This window comes from Antechinus flavipes, chromosome 2 (assembly GCF_016432865.1).
Source record: "Antechinus flavipes isolate AdamAnt ecotype Samford, QLD, Australia chromosome 2, AdamAnt_v2, whole genome shotgun sequence".
NCBI classification, from domain to species: Eukaryota; Metazoa; Chordata; class Mammalia; order Dasyuromorphia; family Dasyuridae; genus Antechinus; species Antechinus flavipes.
The window spans coordinates 465,201,613-465,215,577 of NC_067399.1; the positions used below are offsets into that span (position 1 = coordinate 465,201,613).

The window sequence follows — 13,965 nt, forward strand, 5'->3', positions numbered from 1 at the left end:
TCCTCTTTCTCTCTTTCTCTCTCTCCCTTCTTCTCATTTCTCACCCCCCCTTCTTTTTCCCTGTCTCTCTCTGTCTCTCCCTCTCTCTCTCGTTCTCTCTCCAGATTTTTGCCTCTATCACTTCTCCCAGTCTGCTCTCTCTTCTGTTAGTCCCTTGTCCATATCCCTTTACTTTCTCTCTTCCCTCCTACTTCTGGTATGATAACATAGATTTCTACCCCCAGCTAATTGTGTATGTCATTTCCTCTTTGAGCTAGTATTGATAGGAATAAGGTTTAAGCAGTGTCCACTACCCAGCCTCCCATCTTCCTTACTAGTGTAATAGATTTTTCAGACCTCTTCATGTGAGATAATTTACCGCATCCTAACTCTGCCTTCCTTCTGTTCCCAGTATATTCCTCTTTTTCACACCTTAATTTTTTGTGTGTCATCTCCTCAAAGTTGCCTTATACTTATACTATCTATGTATATTGCTTCTCACTACAGTAATAGTGGTACATTTCTTAAGAATTACAAGAATTGAGTTCACAAATTTCTAGCAACCAAGAAATCAGAGCAAGCAGTAAATTGCTATAACTCTCTGATATTTACTTCCAAAAAACCATAAAATAGAGCCCCCAAACAAATCCTGGAACAGCAGAAAGGCAAAAGGATGGGATGAAGCAATCTTAGAACTCAAGAAACTTGGAAGATTGGCGGGAAGGTCTGTTTCATTCAGGTAAAACAGGAGCACATTCCAGGATAAGAAGCATCCCAGTAAGCCAGCAGCAAGTCTTTCCTCAGCAAACCAGTAATAGATCCTGAACCTCAGCATAACCAAGACAATGGTTAGAGTCCAGCTTTGAGAACTGCCATGTGCTTTAGCAACTTTCAGTGACCAGACACCACATACTTCTTTATGATCCTGGGTCCTGGGCAAAGAGCAAGCCTCTAGGAGCTAGTGGCCATGTGCTTCTGCTTAGTACCCAGGGAAAAAAAAATAAACATTAATCCAGATAAACTGCCTAAGCAAGAACACAGTCTCTAGCCTAGCCATCTGTTTCATTATAGCAGGCCATCAGCAGCCACATTGCTATGTGCTTCACTGTAGCCATGGGGAAACACAGAAATACTCCATCAACCTCAGCACAAACCAGACACTTCCACGAGGACCACAGCTGAACACTAGGTAAGTTTTGAGACCACTATAACTCACCCTCATCTCTAGCTCATTCCCTCAGCATAATATCAAACACAGGTCCCAAGAGGCCCTCAAAACAATATCAGTGCAGTACCAGATAAATAGCTAGATCTTGCAGCCCCTAGCACAAGAAACCTGAGGCAAGGCACCTTTTACCCAGGGAGCAAAACTAAAATGTAAAAGAAATTAAAAAAAAAAAAAAAGAGCCAAAAGAAGAAAAACAACCCCCCCCCCAAAAAAAAAAAAAAAAAGTTTTTATGGTTATCCAGAAAATCAAGAACCAAACTCAGAAGATAGCAGTGTCAGATTACCTAGGAGCAAAACCGCAAAGAAAAATGGGAAATGAAATGGTCTCAAAGCCAAAAAGAACTCGTGGAAGAACTCAAAAAAGAGCCTAAAAATTATACAAGGGGAGGAGAAGAAAAATTGGTGGGAAAAACAAATGAGAGAATTTTAGGGAAAAAACAGTCAACATCTTGGATGAAGAAAACAACTACTTAAAAAGTAGAATAGGCCAAATGGAAAAGGAGATACAAAAATCCACTGAAGAAACTCCTTAAAGAGTACTATTGGCTAAATAGAAAAGAAAGTGCACAAGCTAATAAAGGAAAACCACTCTTTAAAAGTTAGAATTGGACAAGAGGAAGTCAATGATGCCATGAAACATAAAGAATCAAAAGAATGAAAAATATGGGACAAAATGTAAAATACCCCATTGAAAAAATACTGACCTGGAAAATAAATCCAGGAGAAACAATATTAAATCTTTGGACTCCCTGAAAGCCAGAATCAAAAGAACGACCTAGAAAGCATCTTTTAAGAAATGAAGAAGGAAAAATTCTCTGATACCTAGGAAGCAGAGAGCAAAATAGGCATTGAAAGAATTCACTCTTATATCCCAAAGAGATACTAAAGAAGGGAAAGGGACCTATATGGGACAAAATGTAAAATACCCCATGGAAAAAATACTGACCTGGAAAATAAATCCAGGAGAAACAATATTAAATCTTTGGACTCCCTGAAAGCCAGAATCAAAAGAAAGACCTAGAAAGCATCTTTTAAGAAATGAAGAAGGAAAAATTCTCTGATACCTAGGAAGCAGAGAGCAAAATAGGCATTGAAAGAATTCACTCTTATATCCCAAAGAGATACTAAAGAAGGGAAAGGGACCTATATGGGACAAAATGTTTGTGGCAGCCCTGTTTGTAGTGGCTAGAAGCTGGAAAATGAATGGATGCCCATCAATTGGAGAATGGTTGAGTAAATTATAGTATATGAACGTTATGGAATATTATTGTTCTGTAAGGAATGACCAGCAGGATGAATACAGAGAGGACTGGCGAGACTTACATGAACTAATGCTAAGTGAAATGAGCAGAACCAGGAGATCATTATATACCTCAACAACGATACTGTTTGAGGATGTATTCTGATGGAAGTGGATCTCTTCGATAAAGAGAGCTAATTCAGTTTCAATTGATCAAAGATGGGCAGAAGCAGCTACACCCAAAGAAAGAACACTGGGGGATGAATATAAACTGCTTGCATTTTTGTTTTTCTTCCCGGATTATTTATACCTTCTGAATTCAATTCTCCCTGTGCAACAAGAAAACTGTTCGGTTCTGCACACGTATATTGTATCCAGGATATACTGTAACCTATTCAACATGTAAAGGATTGCTTGCCATCTTGGGGAGGGGGTGGAGGGAGGGAGAGGAAAAATCAGAACAGAAGTGAATGCAAGGGATAATATTGTAAAAAATTACCCTGGCATGAGTTCTATCAATAAAAAGTTATTAAAAAAAAAAAAAAAGAAAGAAAGAAAGAATTCACTGATCACCTCAGGAAAGAGAGCCCAAAATAAAAACTCCAAGGAAGTCATATAGGCAAATTTAGTCCATATATTCCATAGTCAAATTTCAGAAATACCAGGTCAAGGGAAAAATACTATAAGTAACCAGAAAGAAACAATTCAAATCTTGGGGAGCCACAATCAAGATTACACAGGTCTTAGCAGTTGTAACATGGAACATGATATTCTAGAAGGCAACCAAGAATCTTAGCCAAAAAAATTAAGTATAATACATTAAGGGGGAAAATGATCATTCAGTGAATTAGAAAGGCTATTGAATTTGGGGCCAGAGAACCTGCACTCAAATCCCAACTCTGCCACTTACAATTCTTGTGTGAACTTGGGGAAGTTACTTACTATCCATAAGCCTTATTTTCCCCAATTGTAAAATAACAGAATTGAATGAGATAATCTCTTGAATTCCCTTTCATTTCCAAGTTTGTGATTCTCTAACAAAATGTATAGACACATCTCATGGGAAGAGGTATGGATTTTTACTGGCCTTACTACACCCAGAGATCATAATCATAATTGTGAGCAGTATGATATCTTCACAAATTAAGAACAACTGTACATTACAGTCTGTTCTGTGATTCTCTAACCACATTTGACTGCTTCCATGAACATACGTAAGTGTTCTTATTCACATTATTTACCTGGAATGTATTCTTCCCTCTATAACATATATGCCTAATCCACATCTGTTATAATGCTATTCATCTGCCAATACCTACCTCAAACTACTTTTTCTTAGCTCCCCTTCCCCATCAGAAGTGATCAGTTCCTGATCCAATCATTCTGGAGAACAATTTGGAACTATACCCAGAGGGCTATAAAACAGTACATAACTTTTGATTCAGCATCGTCACTATTGGTCTGTATTCCAAAAAGATCATAAAAGAGGGAAAAGGACTTACCTGTACAAAAATGTATGTAGCAACTCTTTTTGTATGTCAAAAAACTGGAAATTGAGTGGATGTCCAACAATTGATGAATGGCTGAATAAGTTATGATATATGAAAGATATAAAATTATTGTTCTATAGGAAATGATGAACAGATTGATTTCAGAAAAAGCCTGGAAAGACTTACATAAACTGTGATGCTAAATGAAGCAAGCAGAATTAGGAAACTTTGTATACAACAGTTTCAAGATTGTGGGATTGTGGGAACTATGATAGATTTAGCTCTTTGCAGTAATTCAGTGATCCAAGGCATTTCCAATAAACTTTGGGTGGAAAATGCTGTCCTCATTCAGAGAGAGAACAATGGAGATTGAATGTAAATCAAAGCATACTATTTTCACCTTCTTTTTTTTTTTTTTTGGGGGGGGGGGGTTCATTTTTTTTCCTCATAGTTTTTCCCTTTTATTCTGATTTTTCTTTCCTGATATGACTCATATGGAAATGTTTTTTATGTACATTTATAATCTTAAAAAAAATTTTTTAAGTGACCAGCTCCTCATCAGAGTTCTCTTTACACGTATCATATTTGTATTTGTATTTGTTTCTAGGCTCCCCTGTTATGTTGTATGTTCCTTGAAGGGTAGGATGTCTGTTTTCATTAGCTATAAAATAACAATATCCACATCTCAGAGATATTTTGAGGATCAAATGAAATGATATTTGTAAAGTATTTAGCATGATACCTGGCATATAGAAGTCACCGTATATGTATTGGCTATTATTATTAAGTATTAATCTATATATAATGACGTTCATGTTTCCATAGTTCTTTAAAATTTATTCCATGCTTTTCTCACAACCTTGTAAAATATGTAGTGTACATATTTATATCTCTATTTTATAGAAAAGGAAACAGAGGTTTTAAGAATTTAAGTTGACTTGCCTTTTTTTTTAAACAGTCTGTGAAGCTAAAGCACATATTCAAATCTTTTCAGCGGCAAACTAAGAGCTATTTCCATATATCTTCTATAGCAGGCTGTATATTCATTAGTGTTCAGCACAGGTCCTATTTTACACAGAATAAATCCTTAATAAATTTTTGAATTTGAAGTGCTTGTTGAATTGTTTTAAAATTATTAATTAATTCATCAGACAAATCATCTTATTATACGTAAGATACTGAGTAAAGTAGGCTTTGAGGAAATAATCTGACTTTCTTAATTAAAGGAATACTGTTTTAGTCACATTTATTTAGTTCATCTAACATAGATGAACAGAACTATTTAAAAGAAATATGGTAGAAAGGAGTCATATGTTAGACAGGAAACTGAACTAATTACCTTCACTCTAGCCCTGAGAACTGATAGTTCCCTTTTAGTTCTGCTCTTTGATATAGCAATCAAATGATGTGCTCTACTTGAGTGATATGGGGAGCAAGTGAACAAACATTATTTCCCAAATGAGTTTACCATAAAATAAATAGTAGGCTTTGCATACACAGGATGAATAGAAAGAAACATGGGAAGCAAAAGAAAAAATGAAAATTGAAAAATATATAGCATCAGCCAACCTTGAAGACTTCTTGGCATGTTGAGAAACTGCTATTTACTTGCTTCTTTTTCTGATAATTATGTATGGTCCCTAATTTAATGGGATAAGAATTCAGAAAAGTATAATTCCACAAAAATTGGCATTTCTAAGCCTCCTCACTGGTAAACGAACTGAAAATATTTTCATTTCTACTATTATCAATTTCATTTTGTTCATCTTGTTTCTCACCAAAAGTAAGGCAACAATGGCAGAGTTGCTCAGTGAAACTTCCTCTCATTCTCTAATCAGAATAGAATGAATTCGAATGTATTCATTTTTTCTGCTTTGCTGTTGTTTGTTGGAATAAGACTTTTAGCAAGATGAAGGAAGCTTGAAAGCACTGATGTGAATAACAATACCATTTTCTTCAGTATATTTACATTTGAATCTGAATGCATAATTGTTTGTTCTTTATAAGTTTGCTCTCCTTCAGTTTTTGAGAAGAGTCCAGGTTTTTGTTATACTGCTGCCAAAAAAATGTTTGTGGTAATTTTCTTTTTTGCTTTTATTGTTTAACCCGCAAGTTATTTTGACCATCTCTTTTAACATTTATTAGTTAATACTCAGTGAAACATAAATGAGCAACATTGCATTGAATTTTTAGAGTCAGAACTTCTTGTGCTGCTTGATTGTGGTTTTTGGGTTGCCATGCACTGTTAAAATGCTTTTCATTTTTGGAATATTGTTTTTTTCCCTGGGAAAATGCAGTAAGTGAACAGGAATTTCCTCTCCTCAGTACTGCCTCATTTGGCATTGTTTGGGGGTCCAGTTCTGAAGACAATGTCATGATAAGGACCTTCTCACAATCTCAGTATTGCTATGCTTTGGTATGTCTAGAAAAAAAGAAGAGAATTGCAGAGCCTTTTGTAGGAATCCTTTTTAAACAGGCTGAAGCTGCTCAATAAGCTGAAGAATCCCTCGAGTCAATTTCCTCTACCCCCTTTCTACTCATTCAGTCTAGAAAGCAAGGAGTATCTCTCTGCTGGTGCATTAAAATGAGCTGAAGGATGCCAGAGTATATATGCGCGTGCGTTTTCCCCTCCCCCCCTTACCCCTCCCTCCCGTTACCAAACCCCCCTTCCTTCTCCCTGTTTCCCCTCCCCCCTCAGTACTCCCCTTCTCAGTGTCTCAGTTCTGCAGTAAACGAGACTGAAGCACATTCCAGCTTTGCAGGGCTTGCTGACTGGGGATATATTATGGCTTTTGTTTGGATCAAAACATACGGAAATTTCAGGTAATTCTTTGAAAACTAGACTAAGCAAGTGCAGTGTTAGAATGTTTTTGAGCAGTAAAAATGTTTTGTTTTTCTTTTTAGAACCAAAGAAGAAATTGACTAAACTATATTAATTTTATTCCTATAAATAATAGTATAAAATGGTTTTTTAAAACCTCAAGTATAATAATTAATTTAATGAGGCTCTCTTTCTTACACCCCCCTCTCCAAAAGATCAGAAAGCAAATGGAGATAGATCTATTTTTACTCTTCCTTTAGATTTTTCCTGTTCTATGCCGGTCTTAAATGAGCTTTGCTGCTATACCTTTTCTGCAGTGTTAGAGATTAATTTTGTGGGGTGGTACAAAGGGTTAAGGGAGTGAAGTCTTAGGTAAGGGTGTTTGATGAGGGGGTAACTGTTTATATCACCATATTAGACTTGAAACGTAAAATGCTTTCTCCTTTTCTTCTATCAGCTGCTCAGAGGAGACACATTGCAGCTCCTGCTGAAGCCCCTAACCTTCTTCCCTTCTCTTCTGCCCCTTCCCCATACCCTCACTTGGCTTGAAGAAAGTGGCCCCGAGGTTGGCCTCATCCCTGGTGCTATGTACACAGTGAAGTTGCCACTATGGCTGTGGCCATGACCAGGACTGGCCACACAGCTGCTGTAGGCTCTGGATGCCACAAGGAAGTTATAGAGCAGATGCATTTAAAGGGGAATTACACTGCAGGAAATGCACAAGGAGGGCAGCACCTGGAGTAAGTGGATCTGGTGTAATTCCCCACTCAACTTATGACAGTGACAGCAGCTCTTTCTCCAAGAGGCAGAAGAATGAAGTAAAGACGCTATTGCAGCCCTCAAGATGAACTCCACCTTGGAAGGGAATCAGAGCAGCCCTCCTTTTTGCCTTCTGGCAGTTAACTATTTGGAGACTATCAATTTTTGTCTCTTGGAAGTAATGATCATTATTTTTTTAACTGTGCTGATCATTTCAGGCAACGTCATTGTGATTTTTGTTTTCCATTGTGCCCCTTTACTAAACCACCACACTACAAGCTATTTTATCCAGACTATGGCATATGCTGACCTTTTGGTAGGAGTGAGCTGCCTGGTCCCTTCCTTATCATTACTGCATTATCCCCTTCCGTTGGAGGAGTCCTTGACCTGCCAAGTATTTGGCTATGTGGTGTCAGTGCTGAAGAGCGTCTCTATGACTTCTCTGGCCTGCATCAGTATTGACAGGTACATAGCAATCACCAAACCTTTGACCTACAACACATTAGTCACACCCTGGAGACTCCGAATTTGTATCTTGGTGATTTGGTTCTATTCTACCTTGGTTTTCCTGCCTTCTTTCTTTCACTGGGGTAAACCTGGATATCATGGAGATGTGTTTCAGTGGTGTGCCGAATCCTGGCCCACTGACCCATACTTTAGCCTCTTCATTGTGTTGATGCTCTATGCCCCTGCAGCTTTCGTGGTGTGCTTTACCTACTTCAACATTTTCCGCATCTGCCAGCAGCACACTAAGGAGATTAGTGAAAGGCGGGCCCGTTTCAGTAGCCAGAGCGGAGAAGCCGGGGACATGCAGTCCTGCCCAGAGAAGCGCTACGCCATGGTCCTTTTCCGCATCACCAGTGTTTTCTATATCCTCTGGCTGCCATACATCATTTACTTCTTGATGGAGAGCTCTGCTGGCTTCAGCAATCGCACCGCATCCTTCTTGACAACCTGGCTTGCCATTAGCAACAGTTTCTGCAACTGTGTCATTTACAGTCTCTCCAACAGTGTTTTCCAAAAAGGACTGAAGAGACTCTCTGGGGCAGTGTGTACCTCTTGTGTAAGGCCAACAGCAGCCAAGGACTCTTGTCCTAAGAGCAAAGGGGGTCATGTCTGAAATGACTTTCAGCATGCTTGTGTTACTAGTGTTTCTTAGTTTGAAAATTGGGAACAAAAATCACATCATCTTAACTTCTGTGTTTGAAAGAAGATTTTTCTGAGCAGTGTTTTGGGGTCCTAATAATTAAAACGATAAACATAAATTGTTGGATACATTTTTTAAAATGTCAAGGAAAATATTCTGGTTCTCAAATCATGCCATGCACAGGATTTCTCTTGGGCTGGCATGACTGCACATGGATACAGGGTAGCTTCAGTGTTGATGGGCCTTCGTTTTATATGGCTTTACTGTGTTCTTTCCAACTATTTATATTACATGTATAAATGGTTTCTATGGGCAGGAATGCCCAACTGTGGCAGTGAATTCTAGGAATCCTTATGTTTGCCAAAGTGTAACTTCACTGTGAGTTTCAACATTGTCAGTTGGGCCAAGGTAGGGAGAGTGGCAGATTCTTATGTCTCTCTCCCTGAAGTGAGAGCTCTCCACAGATTGAGTAATGTGATCCCTTGAACATTAACTTTATAAATTTGCAATGAGCCATGCAGTAATCGTGCAATCAAGTCGTGAGGTTGATGAGAAGCTGAGCTAACCAGCACTATGCCCTGCTTCACAGCTCTCTAAAGAACCATTATACAGGGATATGATTTAATTTACAGGATTTGTCTTGTGTGCATGGGGAGGAGGTATGTGTGCATGTGTGCGCACGCTTTGAATATTTGAATTCAGTTAAATATATCTATTACAGTAAAATGTATTTTAATAAGCTAAAAAACAATTATCTTTAATGATATAATTGGGGCTGCAATTTTGATCACATTGTTAAGCTAAACAGATATATTATAAAAAATCTTACCAGAAATGATATTTGTTTTGCTTATTTTATCCAAAGACTTTTGAGACCTTATCTATTAGAATATCAGGGAAAAGGACAGAGACTGGGGAAAAGAAGCATTTTTTTGAGGCTCATTTTAGTCATAACTAAAATCAGTGAATACAACAGCAGCTAATTCTTTTTTGGAAATGTTCCTGGTCTATTGCTAGCTAAATAATGTCTTAAATGTTCACTTTGTGAAAATGTATTTAAGGAATCCTCATTTGAAAAGAATATGGGTAGTTGCTAAGCAAGGACTAATTTTTGCTTACTTGGAAAAAATCTTGGTGGATTGAGGTTTTTAGTCCCTTTAAAAAAAAAAAAAAAAAAAAAAACTGTCCTTTTAGCCAGAGTGTTAACAACAATTGTAAGTTTCAAATTTAATTCTATTGACCTATTAGTCTAGAGAATTGATGTTGGATGGTTTGTTATTTAAATATATAGTTGTTTTATGAGCAAGAGATTTAATAGATTTGTGGTTTTGTCATAAAGGATGCTTCCTCCATTTACAGCAACCTTTCACTTGTTGATTTTTATGAGGTACCATAGTTGAAGACATTTGTCTTCTTGTGACCAGGTTTCTCTTGATGAGCTCATTTGCATTTAGCTGTACTAGTGTCTTAGACAACAGACATATCAGCTTCATTCTTGGTAGGGCCTCCTGGAGCTTTTGTTCTGATGATATACCATTTGAAAACTCAGGACCCCCTCCACACTACATTTCAACATCAGAAAAGGACTTTGATAGAGGAAGTATTCTCAATGGAGAATAAACATTCCCCAAGAAGTTAAATGCTTTGTCATATTCTTTTTTTTTTTTAAGAGGAAGTTTTCAAAGAGAATATTTAATACTACCATTTGAGTAGAGATAGTATAAATGATGATAATAGCATCAACTCATATTTCTGTAGTTCTTACTATTAAAGCACTTTCCTCAAAACCAATCCTGTGAGAGATCAGTAATCTCTCCAATTTTACAGATGAGAATACTGAGGCTCAGAAACATAAAGTGGCCTGCCTATAGCCACTTAATGTGAGATCCATCACTCAAATTATTTATTCTGACTTTAAGACCTTTTCAGTATCATTGTTGTCTCTATCTGTATTGATGATGTTCAATGAGATGAAAAGCAAAAAGGGACAAAGGAGGGAGGGCTGAGAATAGAGTAGAACACACATCTGAATTATTTCACAGCTCTAAGAAAGAAGAGCAGATTTTTGATAAAATTTGTAGATGCGCACACGTGTGTGTGTGTGTGTGTGTGTGTGTGTGTGTGTGTGTGTGTGTGTGTTGGGGTTGTTTGTTTTGTTTTTAAATTTTATTTTCTACCAGCATTCTTAGAGCCTCTGGGAAAATGGCTTATTTATGTTTATAAGGCTTTTATGTTGTTTTAACTTAATATATATGGCATGTTTCAATTTATAGTCTGTATTATGCTGTTATGCAAAATTAATTCTTAAATGATTGGGTATTTATTAAAAATCTAGACTTCAAATTCTTTATTCTCTATGGTAGCTTGCTTGCTGTTTATTTTAAATCTGATTTTGAGCTTCTTTGCTATTATTCAAAGCTTGTCCTGAAATCATATGGTGTATTGAAAATAGCCATATGGAATCAGCACTGAGTAGAACCCACCACCACCTTTTTCCACCTTCTAAAACAGCTATTATATTGTACTATTCTCACTCCTTGTTATTAAAAGGTGAAGACCCTGGAAGATGAACAACCACTGTCCTTTGCCCATGTGTCAGGTAGAAAGACAGTTTATTAAGATCTGTGCACAATGTGTTTGTGAAATTCACATTAGTAAATATTGAAGTCTTGAGAGAGCCAATTTTTGTAACTAAATTTCACAACAAGGTGATAAGTTTTCTTTCTGTTTATGATACTTCTCAAAACCTGTAATTCTTTTCTAGTAGAACTGTTTCCTAAGCAAGAATTTAATTCTATTCAATTGAATAAACACTAGTTAGCCCCTGCTATGTAAAGAGTACTGGGCTTATTAGAACTAAGGGAGAAACCAAATTTAGTTAAGCTAGAGTTCCTCCCCGTTAAGGGCATGTGACCCTCAATAGGATCATGGAACTCTTGAGAGCATTTGTTCCTTCCCCTCATTTGTATCTATGAAGAAACTAAAACCTCCAGAGAGAAAGGAATCTGCCCAGGGTCCCATAGGGAGAAGGTGACAGAACTGGAACCCAGCTGGAGCAAATAGTGCATGATATAGATGTAAGAGTTGGTAACATTAGAGCTAGTGATGTCTGAGATGGAGAAGATATTTATTTATAGAAGGAAATGAATATTTTTATTTTTAGCATTTGGGATGGACTTTAAAGAATATATAGAAATTCAGTAGGTGAGCTGAATAAAGAAGAGGAATAGGACCTTTTAGGAATTTGGAGAAGCACATAGTTATAAGCATGGAGATGGAAAAACTCCAGCCATTTTGATGAGGGCATGAAAAATCTGGCAGGGAGTAGGTTTAAATAAATGATGTACTTTGAAGGCCCTTGAATGCCAGTCTAACAGGTTTGAGGGCTTTGCATAGTTTGAATAGTGGAGTGATGGATGGAGCAGATATATAAGAAAAATATATCTAGCCTTTAATGAGAAGAATGGATTGTTGAGGTTGAGTGTAGGTAGAAAAAGCTGTTAAGAGATTCTTGTAGTACTCCAGACAGATGGCAAGAGGATTTGATCTGTATTAGCAATAGAAGATGGATAGAAAGAATACTGTGGAGAAATAAGTATTAATAAATATTAAGTTCCTAGTAATGTCTGAGTGAGCTGCTATTCTCTTAACAACCAAAAAGCTATTGCTTTTGTAAGTTTCTTGCAGTTAATATATTATTTTTTTTCTAATGCCAAATTTAGATTCTATAGCAGGTGTTAGCAGAAAGAGTAATTAAGTTGAAAAAGGAATTTTGAAAAATATGACTTATATTTGTAAATACTTCATGCAGGCAGTTCTTTTAAATGTCTTCATTTAATGCCATAGTCAGTAATATACAGTTCAAATACCAAATGTAGTTCAGAGTAAAAAAAATAGATACCTATATGTGTGTGTGCGCACACACACATTTTTAGATTCAATTACCTTCCTGGTAGGACAATTCCTTTAACTTTATATATTATGTAGTTGCTAGATCTCAAAATAGATAAGCTTATATCCTTTGTTTTTGATGATTTGACAATACTGGCATGACAACATGGCAGAATGGAGATTCTTCCATAGGAAATTTGGAAATAAAGTTATGTTAATGCTTTGTATTTTAAAATTACTTCTTACAGTTTCTTCTAATGGTCTTGTAAAAGTTGTCGGTTCTTTGATAGTAGTGTTGGGTGACAGTAGTTAGTAAAGGGCACATGTTCCACTCAGCTGCTTTCTTGAAAAGGGTCATCAAATACATTGAAATAAAATGGCCATTTGAGAGCACTCTAAATGGAATTATTGACTCTGATCTATAAAATATGTTTCTCTAGGTTTCTTTGCTAAGCATCTGTAAAAATAGTTGAATAATGTTCATTAAATCACTGGCATCAAAACTTGAATTTTCATATTAGAAATAATTTGAAGTTGAAAATGAGGACCTAAGGTAAAGTCAGAATTATCTCTGCTAGAGTGGGTCTCTTTACCTTTCAGATTAGGCCAAAAAAAATTTTAGTTTTCTCTTTAGATATAATTTCCCCATTTTCCCCATCTTTAAAAAAAAAGGCTTTCATAGACTGTGGGAGAAAGCTTCATTTATGTGACTATTGTGACTTTTTAATCAAAAAATTAAAATTAAAATGTGCAGTGTTCATTGCAGTTCATACATTGTTGCATATAAAGATTTGGGAGTATTAGAAGACATCTGTAATAAGAAATTTTTCTTAATAATTTAGAATTTTGAAAAGTCTTTATATGAATCATTATCTAAGTGTATTTTTGCACATTTTCCAACTTCAGGTAACAAGAAGGAAAATAACAAATGATACTTTTAAAAAATTACTCCTTAACATTATTTACAAAACTTAATTGCTTACTAGTATGCGAGGACATTTGCTCAGTACTAAGAATACAAAGTAAATACAACAAAGAATCTGCTCTCAAGGAAGAAGAGACATGTATATGAGTAACTATACTAAATTGGAATACATTAAGTACAGAGAAGAGATTGAGGTGAATTACCATGTGAAATCTCAAAGGAAGAGGATACTTTGAACAGAATCCCAGAAAGTTTCTTTTTTTGTTGGTCTAAGAATTGAGGTAGCCACTCCTTCCAGATGAAGAGCAAAAATTTAGAGAGGGGAGAGTGTTCTACTTTGCATGAACTTGAGGATAAGTGAAAGGACTTAGTATCACATAATTAAATAAATATATTAGAGCAAGATTGTAGAAATCTGTGAATACCAGAATCTGTAATTGAGACTTTAAATGGTAGGAAGCCATAAAAATATCTCTCAGTAGAAA

At 36.3% G+C, this 13,965-nt stretch overlaps 2 protein-coding genes across 5 annotated transcripts in view; both read left to right on the top strand.

Moving 5' to 3' along the window:
* Window positions 1-13,965, top strand: part of RABGAP1 (RAB GTPase activating protein 1) — a 196,338-nt gene that overhangs the window by 107,376 nt on the left and 74,997 nt on the right. The gene's annotated exons all lie outside the window — the stretch shown is intronic.
* GPR21 (G protein-coupled receptor 21) lies at window positions 7,380-8,782 on the top strand. The gene has a single exon (XM_051979602.1). The coding sequence runs from the start codon at window positions 7,603-7,605 to the stop codon at window positions 8,635-8,637; it is 1,035 nt and encodes a 344-aa protein (XP_051835562.1). The 5' UTR covers window positions 7,380-7,602; the 3' UTR covers window positions 8,638-8,782.

Excerpts from the sequence above, each read along its gene's own strand:
- GPR21 (XM_051979602.1), top strand. The coding sequence starts at position 7,603 with ATGAACTCCACCTTGGAAGGGAATCAGAGCAGCCCTCCTTTTTGCCTT.